The sequence below is a fragment of the Marmota flaviventris genome, chromosome 3 (genome assembly GCF_047511675.1).
Source record: "Marmota flaviventris isolate mMarFla1 chromosome 3, mMarFla1.hap1, whole genome shotgun sequence".
Classification (NCBI taxonomy): domain Eukaryota; kingdom Metazoa; phylum Chordata; class Mammalia; order Rodentia; family Sciuridae; genus Marmota; species Marmota flaviventris.
Window position 1 is genome coordinate 52025374 of NC_092500.1, and position 26818 is coordinate 52052191.

At 35.8% G+C, this 26818-nt stretch overlaps 1 protein-coding gene across 1 annotated transcript in view; it reads left to right on the forward strand.

Moving 5' to 3' along the window:
• The window catches only part of Wif1 (WNT inhibitory factor 1), a 63625-nt gene that overhangs the window by 23009 nt on the left and 13798 nt on the right, over positions 1–26818 (forward strand). Inside the window, exons 3-6 of the mRNA XM_027929525.2 lie at positions 14018–14126; positions 24187–24327; positions 25228–25323; positions 26284–26379. Of these exons, the coding sequence (XP_027785326.1) occupies positions 14018–14126; positions 24187–24327; positions 25228–25323; positions 26284–26379 (442 nt within the window). The remainder of the gene's footprint in view (positions 1–14017; positions 14127–24186; positions 24328–25227; positions 25324–26283; positions 26380–26818) is intronic.

Consider the following 26818-nt stretch of genomic DNA (forward strand, 5'->3'; position numbering starts at 1 on the left):
TGTTGCTAAATAAATACATTTTCATTTATATTTTTAACAATGATTTTTTTGGAAAAGTCTATTTTTCTCCTGACATTTTTTTTTTTAAGGCACACAAGCCACACAATTAAGTAGAACGTTAACTGGCTTTGATTACACTGCATTTCGTAAATGAGTGACTATGGGACAAGGGGGAAATATTTATTATTCTTTTAAGCTTTCCCCAAATCCCACCCTTTAGGTACCTACACCCAAGCCTAGGGGTCTGAAGAGTTCAAGGCTGACAGTAGCTGTGAAAAGTTTCATAGCCTTTTAAGAAAGTTCTGTGGCTGTGTTTGGGGGAAGAGATGTATGTATTATGCAGGACTGCTAGCTAATGCAGAGATTGTAACATATGGGATTCATAAAGGTCCAATTACAGGACCTTCACTGTTTGCGGCGGTCTTAACTTATGTAAGTTATGGATTATACTTTCATGAGATCATAATCAAAAGGTTATTCTTTGGTAATGGTGTGTTAGAAGAGCTTTATCCTGAACTTCAAAGCCATCCTCAGAGCCCTGAGAACAAAGGCTGAGAAGTTTGAACCGAGGCCAGAATCAGTCTGTATGAGTTAACGACGTTCCGGACCATCCAGGAGCCACATCAACCCATCCACGTGCATGAACTTTCTCTCATCACATCAGATCAACAGTCATCACTAAAAGATGACAGTTGATCCAGCTTTAATGTGTCTTTTTTTTTTTTTTTTAATGAATCAGCTTGACTAACTGTGGTGTCTGCTCCTATTTGCCTCAGACCCGTTTATTTTGGCTGTAAAGTCTGTCATTCACTGTGCTTCTACAGGGTGATTATCATTTGCAGGGGACACACCTCAGAAAAGGAATTGCAAGTACTAAGGAATTTACAGAAAAGAACTCCTAGAAATGAAAAAGTTTATGTGTAACAATCTAATAGGAGATAATAAAGAAGAGTGGCAGGTTGTCCTAATATTTTGGCATGTTTTAAGTGGACAGCAAAGACTGTGAGGTTATCTAATACCGAAAATGGAAAATCTGCTGCCTCCTTTAGCTCTTAAAATCCTTAAATAAGGGGCTGGGGTTGTGGCTCAATGGGACAGCACTTGCCTAGCATGTGTGAGGCACTGGGTTTGATTCTCAGCACCACATATAAATATATGAATAAAATAAAGATCCATCAACATCTAAAAAATTTTTTTTAAATACTTAAATAAGGAACCAAGGGCTTAAAACTATTACACCAAATAAGCAAAATGCCATTTTGTGTCTTCACACAGAACAACTGTCCCTCTTTTTCCCAGCAGCCCTGCTAACCTCCTGTGTGGGCAACTTTTCCCTGGGTCTTTGGGTGAATCCTGGAATTTCTCTTGTCAAATAAAATTGTCCTCTGATTACTTCACTGCTGTGATTATTCTCATTTCAATAATTAAAGTATCCACTTCTGTGTAGCGGCTCAAGTTCGGATCTCTAAAGTTAAGATTTCTCCCCTCCCTGGGCTGCAGCCTGGAAGGCAGTTTGGCTGGCTTGTCTCACTAGTTCACCTCTGGCTCCTCTGGGGCTAGAAGATTAGGGTGCCTGTGGAGGGCATAGCAAAGAGAGATGAGTGGAAAGAGGCAGGGCATTGTTGTCATGACAGGGTTTCCTCTGGCCCTGGAGGATGTTTAGAACTGATCTTGTCACTCTGATATGCTGTTAATATCTCAATTTGGAAACTTTTTTTTATTAATTAAATTGGATTTCCTATCAATTTCAGGATAAAAAGCAAGATTGATGTAAAACAAACGTGTTCAGAAAAATAAGCACAGCATCATTTAAGTACTAGAATATTTGACCTGGCATGTTATTTCTTCTATTGAAATTGCAATACAGGAAATTAGTTGCATGGGAATAAAATATTAAATTCACTTCAAACAGAAGCAAATACTCTTATATTTACTTAAATGAGTTCAGACAAATAGGTGTTTTTGTAGTTGTTGTTTGTTTGTTTGTGGTGCAGGGATTGGAATCCAGGGCTTCATGCATGCTACACAGGCCCTCAACCACTGAGCTACACCCTCAGCCCTGACAATCAGCATGATTATCAGAGTTACTCAAAGACATAGACACCTCTTCTGAAGCTCTTGCTGTGGCTAGTGCTATATGAGCCAATGTAGGTGATAAATGTTGCTGGCTTACACCTGTACTTTTTAAACACTCTTCATTGTTTTGTCCTCAGGCTGTCCACAAAGATCAAGCCAGGCCTCAGTTTGTGGATTTTTATCATCAGTGATGCTCAGTAAATTGCTCTAGTTTCTTTTTTCTCGAGAGGATTAACAATGCGTGTGTGAGCGACATTTTTTAAAATAGCAAATGAGTAGAGAAGCTTAGAAGATTAAAAGGGACAATTATGTTATATTTTCTAGAAAGGCAGTGACTTTTTCTGAAGGATAAAACAAAATGTATTAGAATAAGTGTCTATTCTTTGAATCTTTGAGTGCTAGTAAGAGTAGTCCTCTAAATTTTGGACTTTGAAAAGCTGTAACCATGAGGTTATAAATCTTTTCTTTTTCTGTTTGACTCAGGAACAGAGGAAACTAATCACCAGAGGATGTCTTGTAGCACAGTATTCTGACACATGAAATTGTAATTACATAAATGAAATAGTCAAATTAAGGCACATCCCATAACCTTTACCAAAGTAACTTGAATGCATTTTTTTCAAAACATTAGGTTAAGAGGAAAAGTCTGTTTTTCTTAAAATTTTTTTTTTTTTATTAAAGAAGTTAATACTGTCCATGTGAATTCAATAAAAATATATTAAATAATTTAAGAAAACTACCTGGAACTAAGACTAAGGAAAATATGCCTTACTTTAAATATTTTGAAAGTCATCACAGAGAATATCTCTGGATATTTCTAAATTAAAACTTTTCAGATGCTCTTACTTTTTATCACTAGAATGAGACAAATATATATCTTTAGAGATAACTAGATATCTGAAAGAATTGTGAAAGAAATGGAACATTCATTTTTCCCCTTTTGAGCTACTCTCTGTGCTACCTGAGTTTGCGTGTACATTTTATATGCCTTCTGTTCTAAAATAGGCAACATGCTAAAAGGTACCACCAGGTGAACAGCAGGAAAGAGCCAACAAGGCAGTGAGATATGGGTAAAGAACAAATGGACCGCCTGGGGTGGAGGGGTAGTTGCTCAGTTGTTTTTATAGTTATTATAAAAGAAATCGCTTTTAGCACAGTTCCCACCCCCAAGTGAATGAATGCTCAGTGACTGTTTCTGAAACATTAAGAAAATAAATATTCAAATGTTCTTGAGATGAAAAGAGAAAAATACAATAGGGATTTCTTTTCTTTTTTTCCAAACTGAAGTCTCCCTCTCATCTCCTCCAAAACGCTTACCTCTTACATCTGCTTTCTTAGCCTATCCATATTCTCAAATAATTGTTATCCTTGTTATCTCACAGAAATTCATAGCTGTGTACCCATGCTTCTTACTTTGTTTCTTTTCCTGCAACTCCTGTTTGGACTGTCCCTGGTCCCCAAAGTGTCACCTGTGCATTCGTAAATGACATTTTCTTTCCTTGGTTCCTTACCTTACACTGCCATAATTGCTCAAGCTATTCTTCCTCCCAGTGTCTAGGTTTTAGGTTGGCATCACCCATGACTTTGCAACTGCTTGGGTTCTAGCAGTAGTACTATAAGAAGCTGATGCGTGTCCTAGGAGCGTAAGGAATAAAAGGGGAGCAGAATGCCTACAATGCCCTTTCCATTAAAAATGCTGGCAATCCACCATATGTAGTTCTTTTTAAAATAGGACTAAAAAATGTTTTAAAGATTATGTTTATACCTATACCCTTTTTTAAACCTAGAGGCAAACTAAAAAAAAACTTTTCTCTGTCTTGCAATGCTTTGCTTTTCTACTTCACTGTTACCCCTCCCTAAAAAAAAAAATCCTTAACTTTTGGTTTTATTTAATAGAAAAGAGAATATAGCCCTCTGTTGCTTCTCTGTCTTTAGGAATTTTGAAAGAGACTGACTAGCCAACTATTTGTCAGATAGCCAGGTCTGTTTCTGGTTTGCATGAGCAATGGTGATTCCAAACCCTAGGAGGAAAAAATGGAAAATGTCTCAGAAATTTCAAATTTTTGTGAAGCCAAACTGTATGATCTCCTGCCAATTTTAGTTTACAAAATTCATGGTCCCGGATGTGTGTACTTGAACTTTCAAGTTTTAATGTCACCATTATATTCCAATAACTTCATTCCCTTAATCTAGCCCACTGGCTGTGGTCTGGTTTAATGTGTATAAAAATGATTTCTAGAACAGAAGAATCTTGGCTCATTGATATTTTCTCTGTAAGCAATGTTCCTTTCTATGCCAATTTAAGCCAAGACCCATGAGATAATTAAATAACTACTCTATGAGAAGGTGCTGTTCCTTTTCTTTTTAAAATTCTTCTTAAAGATAGTGGCAAAAGAAGACCAGAGGGATAAGCTATTATTGATATCACACAGTTTCCCAGTGATATTGCAACTATATACTATAATTTATAGAATACAAAACGACTAGAGACTCAAGTGGGGAATATGAACTAGAAGAGCATTGGACAAAAGTTTGTTTCAGAACTAGACCTTGTTTAATTATCTGCTTACATTCTTTCTGGGAACCTCGTTTCTAAGGTTGTGTCCTACAACAAGCATAGAACAGTTACATATCATACACAGATTGCCTGGATATTAAATATCAATGATCATTTGATTTTTTTTTCCAAAAGTGTTCTGTATTTTCTTTGTGCACCGCAGAGATTGGCCACACAGCAAAGCAAAAATCTTTTGACCCCATAAAAATAAATACACAATTGCTAATCAGAAAAGCTTCTCCCTGTCAGTAGGATCAGAAGCTAATGCCATTTCATCACAACAATATGTTCTGGAATGCACTGGGTTTAGGCTTATGGATACTTTTCAGTGGGTCATTTATTTTATTCATTCAGCAAACATTTTTCAGATACCTTGCTTGTGCACAGTGGTGAGGGAGACTTTATTAATGTGTTGGGGAAAAAATGTAATCCCATTCTTTTCTATACGGAATCCAAAATTTAGATAAGGATACATGATATATACACACAAACTTGAATAATTATATATGGTGGTATATGTTTAAAGACCAAGCTGCTGTATGTTCAGTGAAATTCTGTAGAGGTGAAATCACTGGAGTATAGGTATGCTGTGGTTTCAAGCAGGCCAACTGAGCTCTGCAAGATGATCCCTGTTGTGGAATAGTAAGGGATAAAGGAAATTTGAAGCAGGACTATGGACATACTTATCAAGATAAATGCCTTATCCTAGAGATAAGAGTAGATAAGAAAAGATTGTGACATGGCAAAGGGATGTTTTAATTAGATTTATTGTTTTATATTTTAAAAGATATTTTAATAAGAAAGTCAAGAAGATGTTCAAAGAATGTTTTAAAATGCCATATGAGGAAGTAAAGGTTGGGCTGGGGTTAGAACAGGGGTGGAGGTGAGGATGAAAGGACAGGACATAATCAAAAGATGAAAGAATCCACTGGTTTTGGAAGACAATGAACTAGGCTCTGAGTGTGAGCGTGGGCACACAGGTGACAAAGAGTCTGCACTGTAGAAGGTAACAAAGCCAGGGCTGGGGTTGTGGCTCAGTGGAAGGGTTCTTGCCCAGCATGCATGAGGCACTGGGTTCAATCCTCAGCACTCCCTAAAAATAAAATAAAGATATTATGCCCACCTAAAACTAAAAAAATAAATATTTTTTAAAAGAAGATGATAAGGCAGATGACAAGAGTCTACACTTTAGAAGAAGGATATGAATAGTTCATGTTAAGCGTTGTGTTAATCAGCTTTGAATCACTACAATGAAATACCCAAGGCAACTAATTTATAAGAAAAAGGTCTTACTTAGTTCTCAATTTGGAAGTTTAAGTCCAAGACTGGGTGGTCCTATGAGACTGGACCTCAGGAAAGGGCATATATCATGCAGGAGCAAGTGCATCTGCTTGATTGTTCAAATTTTTAGTCAAAAGCAGACACAGCAAGAGAGATAAGGGTCCTACAATCTCATTTGAAGTCATGTTTCCAGTGGCCTAAGGGACTCCACAAGGCTCCGCCTCCCACAGGTTCCATCATCTCACAGCAGTACCACCCTGGGGACTAAGCCTAATTACATGGTCCTTTGTGTGTGTGTGTGGTGGGGGGGGGGGGGGGACACTGTTTCCAATGATAGCAAGCATCCTTGCCAAAAAGGATAATCTATAAGAGTTTGAGTTTTATGACAATATGAAGAGAGATGGACCAAGGACTGAGAAGCCCAATGAAGGTCAGTAGAGGTGAAATCACTGGAATACAGGTATGGCTCTATCTTAGTGATGGCTAGATCTTAGTAATTTTTTATGATTGTGAGCGGAGAGGGGGAATATTGAGGAAATGCAGGAAAACCAAGAAATTCGAGGAGAATCAGCAGAGCATCACATAATCCAAAGTTAATGAGTTTTGAGTTTGAAGGATAAAATTTTGCAGAGAGGTAAGAAGAATGCTGAAGAAGAATGTGAAATTGGCATTTTGGGGCCAAATACTCAGGCATCAGATTACCTTAAACATTGGGCATGCTTATTCATTTAGTTTGGGGTTTTAACAGTGCCTTATTTTCCTTTCTTGTTTATTTTAGAAGATTTCTTCTTGCTCTCCATATACAGTGAGGAAGCTATTTTATATTCCTTTAGTGCTTCCATACTCAGTACCCAAATTTGAGTTCACTTGTATGGTATAATAGTAGTAGACAGTTGTGAGATTAGATGAACAGTGACTACAGTATAGTAAACACTTAACAAAAATTGTTTAAATTTTTAAATCATCTGGCTTCTATATATTTTTTGTATCTATACATGCCTGACATTTCCTTTGAACAAAGATGGCACCTTTGGTTTTTGAGTGTTCTCCCATGAACACTTGGGCCAACAACATGAAACTTGAAGTTAAAGGAGGTTTGAGAGTCATGTTTTTTTTTTTTTAATAACTGAAATTTTTATTACAATTATATTGAATCTGCAGATCATGTTACAGAAAAAAATCTTTATAATATTTATTTTTCCTATTCATGTACCTGGAATATCTCTCCATTTACTTAGATTTTTTTTTAATGTCTTTCATCAGCATTTTGTAGTTTTTCTCATAGAGATCTTGTTCATGTTTTGTTGGATTTATACCTAGATATTTCTTGTTTTATTTTTACTAAGATACATTCATAGCTGAACAATGAAAGGGAAATGATAATAGATTAATGTAAAAGGCATTGTCTTTTTAATCTCAAAGTTTAATTATTCATTATTCATATATAAGAAAGCAATTGACTTTTTTTATCTTTCTCTTAAATGTTTTTTTAAATTTAATTTTTTATTGTTGGTTGTTCAAAACATTACATAGTTCTTGATATATCATATTTCACACTTTGATTCAAGTGGGTTATGAACTCCCATTTTTACCCCGTATACAGATTGCAGAATCACATCAGATGCCCTTCAATAGACGAATGGATGAAAAAAAAATGTGGCATTTATACACAATGGAGTATTACTCTGCATTAAAAAATGACAAAATCATAGAATTTGCAGGGAAATGGATGGCATTAGAGCAGATTATGCTAAGTGAAGCTAGCCAATCCCTAAAAAACAAATGCCAAATGTCTTCTTTGATATAAGGAGAGTAACTAAGAACAGAGTAGGGACGAAGAGCATGAGAAGAAGATTAACATTAAACTGGGATGAGAGGTGGGAGGGAAAGGGAGAGAGAAGGGAAATTGCATGGAAATGGAAGGAGACCCTCAGGGTTATACAAAATTACATACAAGAGGAAGTGAGGGGAAAGGGGAAAATAATACAAGGGGGAGAAATGAATGACAGTAGAGGGGGTAGAGAGAGAAGAGGGGAGGGGAGGGGAGGGGAGGGGGGATAGTAGAGGATAGGAAAGGCGAGAGTCATGTTTTTATGAAAGATTGAGTCTTAACTCAGAGGTTTCTGCAATTATTCTGCTGATGGGATCAAGTATACACTATGAACCCAGAACTTCAAAGGTCGAAAAAAAAAAATACTGGATTCTCTTCATTCCTCCTGATGCTCTGTGATGCTGTGCTTCCTTTCTCCATGTCGACCCCACAAAAGAGTGCTGGAGCGAAGACCCGAGGAATTGTTTCATTTTGCTGTTTAAATGATGTCTTCATCTATTCTGGAAGGAAAAACCCTAATTTCAGCCAAGTCAATTTAGAAGGAAGATAAATGGCCCCCAGTACTCCCCTCTTGATAACATTTGGGTGTCTTTTATACTTCTCCATGAAAAGAAAATTTACTGCATGGCAAACCAGGTCAGCAAAAAATTTTTCAGCAACTTCATTTAGGAGTGAATTATTCTCCTGAATAGGCCTATTCTTTGTTTGAATACAAAGCAATCTTTTCATGCATTTCCCAAATAATCACCCTACTTGCCTCTACCTGAGTTTCCACAAATGTCATTTAATAGAACAAAATGTACTTTTTCCTAATGGACATTTCAGATTCTCCAATATAACTTCTCTACTACAGTTTATGCTCTGAGTTCCTTTTATCTAAGTAATAAATCTGCAATTTGTGCAACTTGTTCCCAAACTTTGAAGCTAGTTTTCTATTCTCCTTGGCTTAGAATTTAGGTTTTATTTGCCTCCAAATAAGTGTTTCCAATGGAGACATGGGGTCTAGGGACATTTATTTCATTAAAAAGGAAATAAAAATGGAAAGTTCTGTCTAGAAGTTAAAATATGACATGAATTGATCATTTATTTCATTGGCCAAATTTTATGACTTTTTACTTAAACACATAAGTTAAATTAAGGATGTATTTATTCTCTATGTTGTGGCAATGTATACTTGTAGAAACACTTACATGGTGTTGATGGTTTTGGTAGATCTCTTTACATTGGCAAATGAAACTTTGAAAGAAGTCAGAACATCAAAGGCAAAAGGCTGTTCAGTTTCTAAGTGGCTTTCAAGTTAGATTTTTTTTGTTTTTTGTTTTTCTGGTGGTGCGGGGATTGAACCCAAGGCTTTGTGCCACTCTACCAACTGAGCTATATCCCCAGTCTAAATCTTTTTTTTTTTTTTTTGATGGGGGTGGCATTGCTGGGTATTGAACTCAGGGGTCCTTGACCACTGAGCCACATCCCCTGTCCTATTTTGTTTAGAGAGAGGGTCTCATTGAATTGCTTAGCATCTGGCTTTGCTGAGACTGGCTTTGAACTTGTGATCCTCCTGCCTTATCCTCAAGAGCCCCTGGGATTACAGGCATGTGCCACTCACTGCACCTTGCCTTTCAAGTTAGAATTTTTAAGAAGCAGTAAAAACAGCATGTGGACAAAACTTTGTGAAAAAATATACCAAGTATAAAGAAGATTACAAATTTCAGAGATTCAAGTCCCATTACCGTCTTTAATAAGAAGGATAAATACCGCTAGCTACTCTTTTGACAGAGGATTAATATTTAGAATATATCAAGAAACTCAAAAAAAACACCAAAAAAGCAAATAACCCAATTAATAAATGAATTAATTAAAATGAATTAAACAGGGCTGGGGTTGTGGCTCAGTGGTAGAGCACTCGCTTAGCAAGTGCAAGGCCCTGGGTTCGATCTTCAGCACCAAATAACAATAAATAAATAAAATAAAGATATTGTGTCCAACTACAACTAAAAAATAAATATTTAAGAAATGAATTAAACAGACACTTTTCAAAAGACAAAATATAAATGGCTAACAAATACATGAAAAATGTTCAACATCATTAGCAAGTAGGGAAATGCAAATCAAAATCACACTGAGATTTCATCTCACACCCTTAAGTATGTCAGTCATCAAGAATACAAACAATAATAAATTCTGGAGAAGATGTGGCAAAAGGGAACACTTCTACACTTTTTGGTGGGATTATAAATTAGTACAACCACTATTGAAATCAGTATGGAGGATCCTGAAAAGATTAGGCATGGAACTGCCATATGACCCAACTATACCACTCCTCTATTTATCCTAAAGAATTAAGTCAGTGTACTATAGCGATACATGCACACCCGTGTTTACAGCAGCAGAGTTCATAATAGCTAAACTATGGAACCGGCCTGGGTGTCCATCAATGGATGAATGGATAATGAAAATGTAATATACATATACAATGAAGTTTTAGCCAAAAATAAAAATGAAATTATGTCATTTTCAGGAAAGTGGATGGAACTTGAAACCATTATGTTAAGTGAAATAAGCCACATTCAGAAGGTCAAGGCTTGTATATTTTCTCTCATATATAGAACCTAGAAAGAAAAAAGGAAAATAAGGGTGGGGGTGGGGACCTCATGAAAATCAAAGGGAGATCAGTAAAGGAAAGGGACCAGGGGGCAGGAAGAGGGAAGCAGGGGAGTGTTAGGGAGTGATATTGGCCAAATTATATTGTATTATTGTGTGCATTTATGAATATGTTACAACAAATTCCATCATCATGTACAACTATAATGCACCAATAAAAGCTGTGGAAAGGAATAAAAAAATGTGTGTATAACAACTACTATTTACATTTCATTGACAGCCCAGTGACCTTATCTTTTAATAAATTAATGAATTCACTCAAAAATATTTTTAAAAAGAAGGATAAATAACTAAAAAAGGTTTATTCCAGCAACTGCTTTTTGCTGATAAGATCCAAGAAAGAATACCCATTAAATGAGCGAAGGTCATCATTGTCCTGATATCCTCAGTTCTTAACTCTGTCCTCTGAAAATGCAAAGGTTCAGGGGTTTTCAGTTTTTGAACTATCATTTTGTTATTGCTAACTGAAATTCAGCTAACAAATGTCCATCTTTCCTGCTACAAAAATGATCTACAGAAGAAACTGAGCAGTTTTTGCCTACAACAGTCTTAGAATTGTAGCAGAAAAATCATGTTGTGCACTGATTCTCAAAGAAACCAAAGAGACATACTAAAACCTGTGAAACTTGTTATTGATAAGATCAGAGTATTGGCCATCCAGAAAAATCCATTAAACTTAGCTGCATAATGTTTAGTGTCATGTCACTGCTAATGATAAACTTTCAGACCTGAATATGATGGATTCAGTGCTTCCTAGCCTACTTTATGTGACCATATGGAGACCTGAGCTTTCCTTTCTGGGCTTTGAGTGAAATTCTTTCAGTTCTAAATACTTTGAACACCAAAACTTTTTTTATTTTATTCTTTTTAGTTAGCATTACATTAGGATTCATTTTAACAAAGTTATAAAAGCTTAGAATAGAATTTGTTCTAATTCAGTCCTCAGTACTTCTCCTCTTTTTTCTCCTCTCCTCCCTCCCCCTATTTCCTTCCACCAACTCTAATGATCTTTCTGCCATTTACTTTTGTTTTTAATTAATGTCTTGTGGAGATATATATGTATGTGTATATATATATATATATATATATATATATATATATATATGAAACTTTTGAAAGAAACATTTGGAAGCTACTTTGTCTTGAAGCATGCTTTCAAAAAGATTTAATAAAATTGTTGCATGAGCATAACTACCCTAAGTAGAAGGGGTGAGAATTTCAGAGTCAATGATTATCATCAGCCACACACCTAACAGCAGGAGACATAATTAATTAATGCTTTTTTAAAAAAATAAATGCATTAATTTCACCATAAATAGAACTATGTACAGAAACTTTGAAAAGGAGAGAAAGAGTAAAACCGAATTACCATCAATTCTATGTAATTGTTCTAATTTTGGTGTTTCATCCTTTTTCTTATTAATAAATATTTTTAACTAAAATCAGATTTCTTATTGAAATTATCTTAAGTTTTACAAATGCAATTTAAAAGTATCATTCAGAGAAAGTAGATTTAATTTATAATGAGATAAAACTCAAAGATATGATTATGAGGTAGCAAATGATGACTTATTATATGGTATTTGAAGTTTTTTTTTAATATTTATTCTGGTATTTGAAGTTTTTGTTTCAGCATTTCTGTGTTCTACCCACTCAGTTTTTCACATCATTATGTGTATCATTAATAAAATGTTCAGAAGAAGTTTGGGCACTTAGTGTTTATTACACCTGTGTTATGTTATTGTTGCTTGTTGTTGTTGTTATTATTATTATTATTATTACTGTACTAGGTAATATAAATAAATGCAAATGTAATTAATTATAATGGCATTCAGCATTAAATTCTCTCATTGTGGCAACTAAAATATGTTTTAGAGCAAAGTATTTTCTGGCATAGAGGGAAATAACAGCTGATAGAAGTCTTTAAAACACCTGGATTCATGAAAATGAGTCCACTTTTAATATAATCATTAGTTTTTCTGCAGGGACAGAAATACTATTCATTCTCTTTTTCAAAAGATTGTATTCCAAATTGAATTACCTTTCCTGACAACATTCCTTTCATCAAACTTCTTTTGGATTTCCGCCTTTCCCTAGATAAAATAGGAATCATCTGTCTTATGGCCCTTGCTCCTCAGGTTCCTCCTAGTGGATGAACTAATAAATTAATTCATGAAACTGTTACTACCTAGGGAATAGTTCACTGTGGTGTTCTGGAACCATTGCCACAATTCAAAGAAGGGGAGATAGTGAGGATTTGGTCAATGAAGTTGTTCCTTTCGGCTTACTGAAACAGGAAGTAGTTTCATCTCACTGCGGTTGTAGACAATATCCACATAACAACTGTGATTTCCCCTTTGCATTATTAGCTTCCTATGAAGTCCTTAATGCCTAATGCTTTTCATACCATGATTTAAAGCAGAAAGTCATTTGGATGTCCACCATGCATCTTTTTTAAAAAAATAAATTCTTCTTTATTTAGTTGTAGATGGACGCAATACCTTTTATTTTATTTATTTATTTTTATGTGGTGCTGAGCATCGAACCCAGTGCCTCACACATGCTAGGCAAGTACTCTACCATTGAGCTGCAATCCCAGCCCCCATTCATCATCTTTTAATATCTTCCATGTTGGAAAATAAATTCTATACTGCATGTAGGAAAGATCCTATTAACCTTCTTTTAGCCTGTGTTTACGTAATTAATTACTTTAATTAACCCATCCAAATTCTGGATATCTGTACAGATGACTGCAGAACCATTCAACTTGCCTGTTGTGTTGGCATTTGTTTTCTTGATTGATTGTTCTCTTGTCCCTAAGCAAGAACATGTTGTCTCCAGTACAAACTCTTTTAACAAAAGAATTGAGAATCAGTTAAGCATCAAAGCTCTGTAGTGAGATTATGTGTCTCACTACCTTCAGCATTCATGGCCTTGTGAGTCTCAACTAGTGACTTAATGGGAAAATGAAAATGTTTACATAGTAAAGTTTTATGGCTTGTCATATTGTATTGTTGTTTTGGGCATTTTTAGGCTTTTCTCTCCATAATTAAACTAAGACCTTAAATATAAACTTCTTAAGGGAATGAGGGAAGAAAAATAAATGTTAACAGCAAGATCATTAATTTTGGCCCTTAATGTCTTCTTTTGCCAATAGGTTGCTGTTTTCCTTAGCCCTATATTATAGCCCTACAGATTCTGATCAAAAGATGCATTTCAGATTTGAAAAGAATTAAAAACTGACCCCAAAAGTTGAGATGGATTTTATAAGGGTGAATCAATAATTGTTTTGACACCACTTCTTTCCTTAAAAGCATTTTTCCCTCAGTTCTTTCAACAGACGGCAACAAAATGATGCCATCTTTTATGGATCTTTTAGATAAATGTTTTCAATGTTTTAAAAAATCATTTCTTTCCAAACAGAGGATCTAATTCAATTCTGTACCTACAAAACACAGAGGGTGAGTTATACCTGTACAGCATCTTAAATGTCAGAGGCTCCATAGCTCCATGGGGAATATTATCACTCTTCCATCAAATGGCTGATGTGTTGAAAGTGCCTTCTCACTCTCTGTGGTCTCCATGGTTCTCACTGTCATTACCTTTTGTTGTAGGCAGAATACTTCTATGAATTCCTCTCTTTGCGTTCCCTGGATAAAGGCATCATGGCAGATCCGACTGTCAATGTCCCTCTGCTGGGAACAGTGCCTCACAAGGCATCAGGTGGGTGGTCTTCGCCTTGGAGAAAGGTTTACACTTAAAATGTAATGGTGATGAGAATAATATTCAGAACCCAAATGTCATCCATCAAAGGGAATGTTTTCCTGAAGAGTCGTGTTGAGTTCAGGGCAACCCAATTGTGATTGTTCAGGCAAAGGATTAGGATGAGAGTGAAGAAATGATGGTTTTATAATTTCCTAAAAACCCAAAATAGTCTCAGCCCATAGCAGGTATATAAAAGATTTCAGATTGAAAACAAAAAGGAAGGAAGGACAGAGAAAATAAACACATGTGCTGACATACATTCAGTCAGTAAGTATGGATTCATATGCTGCACTAATGTGCAAAGATTCTAAGTAAATGATTGCAGACACCTGCCAGAAGTTTACATGGTATTAAGTAGGAATTTGAATGAGAGAAACACAAGGAAAAGTGGCGAAAAAGGGATTCAGATCCCATCATCCTTCTTTACTAAGAAAATAATAGTTTGTAATATTTGTTTTCAGTTTTTCATCTTATGTGAAACCCATTCCTGCATTATCTAATTTGAGTACTTTAAGACCAGAATTATAGCTTCATTTTGTAAATTAGAAAATGAAGAGTTATGAGGTTTAACTGACTTTCCCAAAGATAAATATTGATAATGAGCCCACGATTTCTGATTTTTAGAAAGAGATGGAAATCATGTGTGTGAACACATTCATATATTTCCTTCTAGTCTTTTTAAATGAATGTATATTTTGTATAATAGTAATATTGTATATAGTTTGACATCATGATTATTTTCCTTTTAACACTTTATCATAAGCATTTCCCCATGTCATTTATAAATTTTTTCAAAAATTCTTTTTAAATAATCTTTATAAATCATTAAAGTATCCATTATAATATTCTATTTTATGGATGTGCCATAATTTGACAATTCTTTTATTGTTTATTAATGAGATTGTTTTTAGAGTTTGCATGCTAGAAATATCACAGTAAACATACTTTTAAAAGTAATAGATGTTAACTTCCCAAAGGGCAGGAGCCCAATTTGCATTATTCACCATGATGCTTAGCACAAGGCCCAGCAAAGAGCAGGCACACAGAAAGTAATTGTAGGATTAATGTGAACACCAAAATCTTGGTGCTTATCTCATTATTTTATTCAAATGGATTCTTAGAAGTGGAATTATTGTGTCAAAGGACATGAACCATGAACTTTTTAAAAGGCTCTTAAATTGCTACAATGCCATTATTACTTTCCATAAAAGTTGTACCTGTTGGTACCATGGCTAGCAGTGTGAAAGAGTGCCTGGCTTACTATAATCTCATCAACATAGGTCATTAATCCTGTTAACCACCTTGCTGACTTAAAAAGTGAAAAGAGATTTTTTTCACAGCATATTTTTAATTTGATTATTTAAAAAAATCCTTTTAAGATAGGACATACTTATTTCAATCTAGTAGACAACACAAAATACCTATGTTCCATGCTCATTTTTATATTGAGATAATGATATTCTTATTGTTTTGCAAATCTTGCCATAAATAGATTGTCTTTAATGCACTTTTTCAATTTACCATTTATGTATTTTTAAATTCTATTTTTTGGAGAAGGGGATCAAATTCTGTGTTTTCAAAGTATATTTTCTTTTGCAAGTTTTTTTTCCCTTTCCTTTTGCTTTTGGAAATTAATTCCTAGTCCAGGGAACAGTAAAGTGATACCTTACACATGCTTCTATTATTTTATAAAAATTTATTTTGGCAATAGCCTGAAGCAGGGCTTTCAAATTTGTTTTCTGGGTCATCAGCTTTTCTAGTGTGAGAGGTTGCACTGATTCATGATAGGTGCCTTCATTCACTTTAAGTTTTTCTACATGTAGAACTTAGTTACAGCTTACTGTTTAGTTTTGCAATAGTAACAACTTTATTTAAAATAATTGACAACAAACCTCCCTTTTTTAAGAAAAAAGTTTTTAATCTTACTCTACTATAAGGGATGTGGCTCAAGTGGTAGCGCGCTCGCCTGGCATGCGTGCGGCCCGGGTTCGATCCTCAGCACCACATACAAATGAAGATGTTGTGTCCGCCGAAAACCAAAAAATAAATATTAAAATTCTCTCTCTCTCTCTCTCTCTCTCTCCCCCTCCCTCTCTCTCCCCCTCCCTCTCTCCCTCCCTCCCTCCCTCCCTCACTCTCTCTTAAAAAAAAAAAAAAGAATGTTAGAATAGTCTTTTCAGATATCATATAAAAGTCTCTTTAGGAGCTAAGTCTATACAATGATCAAGAAGTCAGGCATCTTCCCAAAGGATGTTTTCAGGTTGCAGTGATCTTCTGCCTCTCCCAGTGCATCTGCATTGCTGCATTACAGTGTTGTAAGAGCTGAGAGCTAAATAAACACTTTCTCTAGTTTCCTGGTGTAAGTGCCATTGTGAGTGTAGTCAGGAAAAGTATGAATTTAGTTCTCTCTGATCATCTCAGTGCTGTAGTGACTGACTGGCAGCCCTCCCAGGGAATTTACTACGCATCTAGATGGATTTGTAGTTCTGTGTGAAGGAATGAGTGCTTGTGCTCTGGAGATTTATTCGCCTGACATTTGTAGCCCCAAAGACATTGGACATCCTATTCCATAGATGTGGATATCCCAGTTCCACTCAGATGGCATTGATGGGGCTTTATTACATCATGGAGACAAGAAAGATGCTACAACCACCAAGTTCTTGGAATATGATCATTAGTTAGCCTCCTGCCATGTCACATAATGTACCTTTTAAGTCAAAGATAATTTTATATGAAATTTTTCTTGATCATATTTTTTGACCTTTTTTTAAAGGAGTCAAGAATAAAATAAATATGTAGCCTGTCTCTCAATTTCCAACTTGTATTTTTGAAAATTTTCTTTGTCTTTTTCTGATTATTAAAGAAAAGGAAGATCAATGCATTAATTACAGTTATATCTGATCAGCTACCAATAAATCTTGCATCTTTGGATTTCTAATTAAGTGCTTTTAACCTAGTTTAAAATTTTTACCAAGATTCTACTTCTCAACATTGAACACGTGATGTGAGAATGTTTTAATAGATCATATTTAGATTGAACATCAATTTCCTCCAGGAGCTCCGAAGTCTGAGGCAGGAGGATCATGAACCCGCCTCAGTAACTTAGCCAGGCCCTGAGCAACTCAAAGACATCCTGTCCCTAAATAAAATATGAAAAAGGGCTGGGGATATGGCTCAGTGGTTAAGCACCCCTGGGTTCAGTTCCCAGTATCAAAAACAAAACAAACAAAAACATATCAATTTCTACTAATTCTGATAATGTACACATTAAAAATAATAAAATTTAGAGGAAAAAGTGGATGACACTTGGAGCAAGGCAAGTTTAAAAGAATAAGCTTTCTTCTGGGACCAGGTGGTATGCTCACATGTGTGTGTGTGCACACATGCACTTTTTTAAAAGAACATGTACTATTTGTTTGCAAAAAAAATGCGGGTGCAAGAAGTTTATGGGAATTTTAGACTATCGCAGGGCAGTTATTCATTAGCCTCATTAGCTCAGTTACCACAGTAGGAGAGGTGAAGGTACATTGAATTATTAAAAAGTAACCAAATCAGTGTGTCTTTGCTCTTAAGCATCCAGGTAGCATTCATTATTCCACTGGGCTATTTTATACCCCCAAGCTGCTAAGCTGTTCTTTTATCCCACAGACTCCTATGTGCCTGAACACTGCGTTGAAAAAAAAAAGAAAGAAAGAAAGAAAACTCTTGATCTTTAACAATTATGAAGTGCCTGCCTTCTGGCATCTGAAGAGAACAAAAACAGGAAATACAAACTGCAGGGTGGTTCAGTAAAATTACTGAGTTGTATAACAAAAAACAGTTTCCATAAAGCCAGGGCTTTGCCTCTTTGAACACTGTCTCTGTCATAACATGAAACCCACAGAGCAGTGGTGTTTCTCAACTATGACTTTCAGGAATTCAGTGCACTTATGTTTGGAGGGACTGTCTCCTTGGTGGCCCCACTTCTTAGCCGAATGTGAAGCCCAAGAGTTAGTGATCAGATTTGCTGAGACAGTGAAGGGCTGTCAGGGCAACTTGAAGAACTGGTGGACATTTACGTGGGATAAATTCTAACCATGGAGCAATTTATAATCCTGCAGCATTGAGACTGAGAGCCTGCCTGTCTTTCTTACCTCTTCCTTTACTAGGCAGTCCTCAAACGACTAGAGTTCGAGACAGTATGAGCACTGTACCCATCTCATGGTGGAAGAGGTATTCAATTAGAAAAAGATTGCACTTACTTCTACATAACAGTTAGTTTACGTGCAACCGGTTGTACATCATTGTGTACTTGAATGCCATGTGAGTGAAATTTAATCTGCTTTAGTTTTCCTAAATTCTTTTAATTCATTCAGTTTAGATTATACACCCTAGACTGCCTGGGCATTCACATCTGGCCTAATTTTATTTAGCTTTTAGTAAAAGTGGCTCGGTACTCATTTGCTGGTTGTTGCAAAAACACAACATGACTTTCCATTTTATTATTCCTTAGAAGTAAAGTGCCTATGCTTTTTCTGCCTTTGATGCCTTTCTTCTATGTGTGTGTTTCTTTCCAGATACATGCTGCTAATATTTTATTCTCTGTACCTCCCATCGTCTATGGTGAATTCCCGTCTTTGTGCATGTGAGCAGAGTGTGTGCCTGAGTATATAAGGAGTGTGTCTCCCATAACCTATATTGGTTCTGTCAGTGTCTAGTTTGGGACAAACAATAGGCTAGAGGCTAAGATTATAAAAAAAATAAATAAAAATTAGATATGGCTCTTGCCTCTGAAAATTTCATCTTTAGTAAAGCCGCAGACCATAATGAAATCATTGTACTACAATGAAATTTTATATAGAGGTATTCATGAAATATGTAAGTGAAATTATTCAGGCAGGAGGTGTTTGGAAAGGCTACAGAGAGCAAATGCTATTTCATTTTGGCCTTGAAAGTTGAGTAGGCAGGCACCAGGCAGAAAAGAAGAGAAAGAACATTCCAGGCAGCTGGGTGTGCAGGCAGCACACTGTGGACATGTACCACATATTTGAGAAACTGAGAGAAATACAGTTTGGGCAGCATACAGGGTTCACAAAAGGCAATTAACGGAGATGAGGCTAACTAAAGTCAGATTTTGTTTTGTTTTCTTTTAAAATGAAATTATTTCAGAACTTATAAGACATTCTTGTAATTCTTATTATTTAAACTTTCTTATGCATAAAACCTGTGTAAGCAAAAAGAAAGGCAAGCAGAATTTCTAGAAATGAAAATTTTCATTTCATATTTTACAGCTCAAAGATAGGCAACTGTAAGTACTACAATTTATACCTTTTTAACTTTTGCTTTTTCATTGAAAATTAATTCATTGAAACTTATGAACAAGGTACCTCCTAACTCCTAAAGTTTATTTTCTGGTTCTTTTCAAACCATTCCATATGAGGGTTCAGATCACAGCTATGTTTACATACCTCCTATATCAGAAGAGATAGATATGTGTAAATAAAGCTTTTCCACTTAGGCTGCTGGATTTTTAATGTGTTCAATTTTTTACTTGGGTGGTTTGGAATTATTCTATATAAATAAGATAAACAAAGATTTTAAGCTTGGAAACTGTAGGATCTTTGAAAAATGAGAAAGAGCTGGGCTCATTGGCACACAGCTGTAATCCTGGCAGCTCTGGAACCTGGGGCAGAATGATCACAAGTTCAAAGCCAGCCTTGGTAGCTTAGCAAGGGCCTGAACAACTTAGCAAGATCCTGTTTCAAAATAAAAAATATAAAAAAGTGAGCTGGGAATGTGGCTCAGTGGTTAAGTGCCCCTGGGTTCAATCCCTGGTATCTAAATAAATAAATAAACAAACAAACAAACAAACAAATAAATAAATAATGAAGGAAAGTAATTTATATACTTTATGTTAATATTAATAGTAATTGGACATAATTTTAGGTTAGAAAGAAAATTCTGAGGGATATCATTTCTATTGCTTTACTAAGAAGAGGAAAATACTACATCTTATATTTAGTTATCTACCAAAATTCCAAAATTTCTTACAGTTTTTCTATTTAAAAACATAAAAGGCTATTTTTCTCTTTTGCCTTAGGCACAATTTAGTATAACTATGCTGTTATGTGTATAGTGCATTTTTTTTTTTTTTTTTTTGATACTGGGATTGAATCTAGGGATGCTTAACCACTTAGCTACATCCCCAGCCCTTTTTTATTTTTTTTTAATTTTGAGACAGTATCTTGCTAAATTGTTAAGGCTATCTTTGAACTTGTGATCCTCCTGCCTCAGTCTCTCTAATGACTGGGATTACAGGCATGAGCCCCCACATCCAGCTGTAAAGTACTTTGATAAGACTTTTTAAATGAAAGACATTTTTTGATGGTGACATAACATTACATTTTTCTTCTTTTTTCCAATTTTTTTTTAGTTGTTGATGGACCTGTGTTTTATTCATTTAGTTATATGCAGTGCTGAGAATGAAACCCAGTGCCTCACACGTGCTAGGCAAGCATTCTATCACTGAGCCACAACCCCAGCCCAACATTATACTTTTCTTTATTCAAGTAAAAGAACTTTACACATAAATTTTCTAAAAATTCTTTTAATAGCATTATTATTGGTCTTATGGTTAAATGAGGAAACTCAGTCACAAAGAGTTTAACTAAACTACCCAAAATCAGTGGGTCATAGCAGATTCAAGTTTCTATTGATCTTGTTTTAAACATTAGGCAATACTCTCAGATGACATTTATGTACCTATTGTAAAATTAAAATATATAAAATCTAGTATTATTAAAATACATGAAGTTAGAGGTAGAGAGATTATAAAAGAGATTAAAATCAAAGAATGCAGTAGTAGCAGACCTAAAACAAACATTGCCACTAATTGTAATTCTAATTTAAGTCTCTGTCTTTAAACACATATCAATTTTTACTTTTCTAAATTTTTAAGTGATTTAAATATTTTGCTATTGCTATATATCTTCAAATTAAATCACTGAAACTTAAACTTCACAAGGACAGAATTTTTCAATTTTGTTTTGCCTACTGAAGCATTTTCAGTGCATAGAATAATGACTGGCACAGAGCAGACATTCAATAAATATTTCCTTTTTAAAAAAATATTTATTTTTTAGTTGTAGTTGGACACGATACCTTTATTTATTTATTTATTTATTTTTATGTGTGTGAAGATTGAACCCAGGGCCTCACACATGCTAGATGAGCGCTTCACCACTGAGCCACAATCTCAGCCTCAATAAATATTTCTTGAATGGATAAACTCTATAATTTGTATTTAGTAAGAAAAGAGAATGGTTAACACCTTTTTTGAAGGAGGAGTTACCAGGATTGAACTCAGGGGCACTAAACCATTGAGCCACATCCTCTTTTGTTATTTTATTTAGAGACAGGGTCTCACTGAGTTGTTTAACAGCCTCATTGTCAGTGAGTCTGGCTTTGAACTCTTGGTCCTCAGCCTCCTGAGCTGCTAGGATTACAGGCATTTGCCACTGTGCCCAGCTCTGGTTAACCTTGAAAACCTTAATGAAAATGACTTATGATCTATTTTCTTCATTGAACTTTCTATTTTATTTTGCAACCTTGTTTTTCTTCCCTGGGATTATGCACAGCCATATATATATATATATATATATATATATATATATATATATATATTTAAGTCACGATGTCATCGTCTTTTTTTTTTTAATAAGTTTAATTTTTTTTTTTTTTTAACATGGTGCTGAGGATCGAATGCAGTGCCTCGCACATGATAGGCAAGCGCTCTACCACTGAACTACAACCCACACAGCCATATTGTTTTTGGCATCCCTGCAAGGGCAGGGAATTCTCTGAGTATATTCTTTACTTTCATTGACATAGAGGCCATGTTAGTAAACCATACACTTTCACGTAAGCAAACTCCCTAGATGTTCCCTGAAAACATCTGAATAAAGTTATAACTTAACCAGATTTGCATAAATGGTCTGCTTTGAATGTATCTGAAGATTAGAAGAACTACTAATCTTAAATGAATTTCCCATACACTTAATAAGGAATTTTTTTGATACTTGACATCGAAGACATGTTTTGAAGTTTGACTATGCTGACGAGGAGAAATGAGATAAGTTTATGTACAAGCATCTTCTCATACCAAGATTCTGAAACCCCAAATAAAATTCAAGTGCCTTTTTAAAAGAGTCAGGTGGGTTGCAAATTGGAGGCTGAATAAGGACCAAGAAAAAGATATACCTGGAAACCAATAAAGTTGGGGTGATGGCAGTAAAGTTTGTGGTAAGAAAGATTCTACAAGCTCAGTCCTGTGTTCTTCCGTCTTTTTATAGCTCAGGGCAATTACTGGTTTACTGATCTATGCAGAAGATTCAAAAGAGGGTAAAGCTTCATAAATGGATAGTGTAAACGAGTTGGAAAAGCAAAGAAGTTTTTAAAAATTATTGATTGACTCCTTTATTTCCTTCTGAAATAGAAATCTCTATTAGTAACTTTTTTTTTTTTTTTTTTTTGATAACTGGGCATTGTCATTTGTAGGATTTCATTTAACCAAGATTCTCAGTGGATGCAATTTTACTTTGAAACTTTGAACGCAGTTTTGGTTTTCTATCTCTTCTTACTTCTGTTAAAATAGCTAAAATTCCTTTTCATCATATAAACCTGGGAGGAAGATTTATGAACCCTCTAAAAATAAAGAAATTTGTCTTGGTTTAATATGATTTGCCCAAGCAGGGTCATAGCCATACCTGCCACACAGAAACAAAAAGAAGCAAAATCTCGGGCTGGGGATGTGGCTCCAGCGGTAGCGCGCTCACCTGGCATGCACAGGGCACTGGGTTCGATCCTCAGCACCACATAAATAAAGATGTTGTGCCCACCGAAAACTAAAAAATAAATATTAAAAAATTTTCTCTCTCTCTCTCTCTTAAACAAAAGAAGCAAAATCTCACATGGGTACCTACTGGCAATATTTCTTTTTTTTTTGAGAGTTTTATTAATATTTATTTTTCAGTTTTTGGCTGACACAACATCTTTGTTTGTATGTGGTGCTGAGGATCCAACCCCAGGCAGCACGCATGCCAGGCGAGCGCGATACCGCTTGAGCCACATCCCCGCCCAATATTTCTTCTTATTCCTACGAAAGACCTAGAGTCTAGTGGCTCAGCTGGAGCAGTCATCCCCAGAAATTTGCCTAGTCAGTCTGTCTATCAATGCTCACACATGATTTGCCCCCATTTCACCCAATGACTTGTGATTATTCCACAACTGGTGGCCTCCTCACCTTCTCCGTACAGCAGTGTTGTTGGTTCCCACTGCCTGCTTTGTAGTGCCCTTGTCAACACCTACACATGCCTAGTGATCAACAGACCCACCTGGAAGAATTGGCTCCTTATTAGGAACCATTAATTATAAGCCCATCCAGGAGATGATTTCATCACACCAAACACTTCTTCATGTTAACAAGTAGCCTGAGAAAAATATGAACGCATTAACTCAAGTCAATGACTGGAGTCTCGTCTGAGTTGTAGAGTATGTTCAAAGGAGACAGTTTGTCACTTTCAAGCACACAGTATAAAAATAAACTAGGGGGGTGTTGCTCATGGAGCTTATTTAATGGATGATGAAATATTAGTTTCTAGCTCTTTCTAGATGATGAAGGTGCCCACAAAATGTCTTCTCCCTAATAAATTTATGCTTCCTTTTTGCACCCTTAATTTCCAGAGAAAATCTTTTTGCTTTTTCAAAGATCATACAAGCTCAGACTTTCAACAAAATATCCTCCAATTCTGTGTTAGGAAAGTACAAATGAATGAGTGTCATCCATTCTTTCTCCACCTGGCATGGCGCACAAGTTCTGTGAAGAATGCCCAGATGATCTAAATACAGTCCCTACTCCAGTAGGGATACAAGAAAGTCATGAAAATGTGAACAGTGTTGCTTTGTTCTTTGTGTCTCTTTCCACGATTTCTGTAAAACTGGAATCATCTGTTTCCCCATACCTTCTCTCTTTTTCTTTTAGTCGTTCAAGTTGGTTTCCCATGTCTTGGAAAACAAGATGGGGTGGCAGCATTTGAAGTGAATGTGATTGTAATGAATTCTGAAGGCAATACCATCCTCCAGACCCCTCAAAATGCTATCTTCTTTAAAACATGTCAGCAAGGTAAGCATTAATAGTGACTCAAGAGGCCCATAAGGATTCCAGGTGTGATTATGACAAAAAATTTTGTTATAGATTTTTTTGGATAATTATAACCATACCAATAGAAGGGAGGATGGGTAACGTAGGGTCCATTGACAGTACTAAGACAGACTTTTCTCTGGTTTTGGCATCACTTAAAATTATAGCAACTCCAATTCCCCTTCAAAATGCCCTCCCTTCTTCCTGCTTTACTAATTGAGACTCTCCCGTGGTATCTTTCCTCTCTTTCCTTTCTCTAGTTCTTCACTGTAAGTGCCAGTCATTACCAGCATTTTCTACCTGTCAAAGACAGCACTAGACATTTCCCTTCCAAAAACTTGGTGCCAGTCACATCCACAGAGGAGAGGATGTCACTGTCACTCAGTGTCCCTGTGGGCAAAGACTCACTCAGCACCTCCCTGCAGTGCTCCAGGTGTCCCGTAAGCATGTAAGCTTGACTTCTTTTCCATCTTTATACAAGCTATACAAAATTTAAGCTCTGGAGCCTGTCAGAGTTCTCAAGATGTATCAAAAATGTCATCCCACGCTCTAAAAGTGAATGCGGACAATACCCTTCATTCTTCTACAGTGTGAATTTAAGGAGGTATGGTAGGTTGATAGGTAGGGATGAAGGCAGGATAAAAATTTGCTTTACCTTTGTCGGTGAGCCCCCTACTGTTGGAAGTAAGATTGCAAGAGGCAAAATTTGACAATGTAGAGAAATGGAAGTGTTGTATGGAGAATAAAGTAGAAGGATCTGGGCACTCAATCTACAGTAATTGGAGAGCTGAAATAAAGATGATCCCTAGTATATCATGTTGGCTGTGACTCACCCAGCATGATTCCAAGGATACCCAACTACCTCGTTTCTCTTTGGTGCAGCTGAGTGCCCAGGAGGGTGCCGAAACGGAGGCTTTTGTAATGAAAGAAGAGTCTGCGAGTGTCCTGATGGATTCTACGGGCCTCACTGTGAGAAGGGTAAAGAACAGAAGCTGGTGTCTCTTGTTTGCTTTCAAATGAACATGATGTCACAGGAGTCCCACGTGGCTTTTTAACACATCTCCTAAAATTATTTTTTTGGTCACATTATAAAAATTAAAAAAACCATAAAAGAGTTATTTGAAAGTATTTCTTCTGCGAGTGGTTTTCTGTGAAACCCTGTATGTGGTAACACAGGGAGAGAACTTTGGAAAGGGTCAACACTCTGGAGGCCCCCTTCCCACTATTGTACACACTGTACTTTAGCATAATCTTAGCAAAGTCTTGAGGTTGATTTTCTCTAGTTAAGTTGGCTTTAAAAAATGCCATTGATTTGAAATTATCTATTCCAATTAAAAGTGGCTTGATTCACAATTAAGTCCATACCATAGCTATGAAGTTATTACAACTAAAAGAAAAAAAGGATGAAAATAACTTATGTAGGAAGTTTTTCCATTTCAGGGAAATTACTTTTAAGATAATTATGTGAAAAAAGAGGCAAGCAAGAGAATGAATATTAATTATAAGATGCTTAAATACCAAGAGCTTATTTGATCAGAGTAAGCAAAACATTTTTTATCTCTAAGAAATAAGAATATTTTTCTTAATTTTCTTCTTTGCACTTATTTTGAAATTGGAAGATCAAGGATATAGGGCAGAGAGAAAATATTTGCAGTTTTAAAAAACCACACCTTAGTCAAGATGATTCTGGAAAAGAAATTTAATCAGGCATTCAAAGTGAAACAAATTCAAAATTATTTTCTAAGAAATTGAGAAGTTGAAAAATAGCCTAATTAAAACCACAAAACATTTTTTTTTTATGTAGCAAACTTGTATCTCAGAAGGGTGCACATTTTAGAATCAACTACAAAGCTTGAAGTTGTTGTATTATTGACATTTAAAAATGATTCCACCCTAAATCCCCATTTGGCCTTAATCAGAATTCTCTCTCCCCATAAGCCCTTTGCACACCACGATGCATGAATGGCGGACTTTGTGTTACTCCTGGTTTCTGCATCTGCCCACCTGGATTCTATGGAGTCAATTGTGATAAAGGTAATAGTTTCTTTTTAAGAATCAAGTTTTACATTTTAAATGTTTGATTCAAATAAGTACACTAAATGTGTCATCACTCTATAAGCAGGATGTATCCCTCAGGGTAAAGATGACTGGTATAATAATTGAAACCCCCATTTGAGTGTAGCTTAACACAGCAGAATGTTATTTTCACTCACAGAACGCTCCAGTATAGGATTAGGGGGTTAGTGGATAGTGCAGCCCTTCTCCATGCAGTGATTCAGGGGACCAGGCACCTTCCATCTTGTGCTCCTGCCTGGAGTGTTGGGGCTCTCTAGGTGCAGTCAACAAAGTAGAGAAGGGAGATTGCAATAGGTATTTCTTTAAGGACACCCCCCAAAAAATGCTAGCCCCCAGAAGTGACCCACAAAACTTCCACATCTATTATGGGTAGGAATTAGCCTCCTGGTCCTCTCTG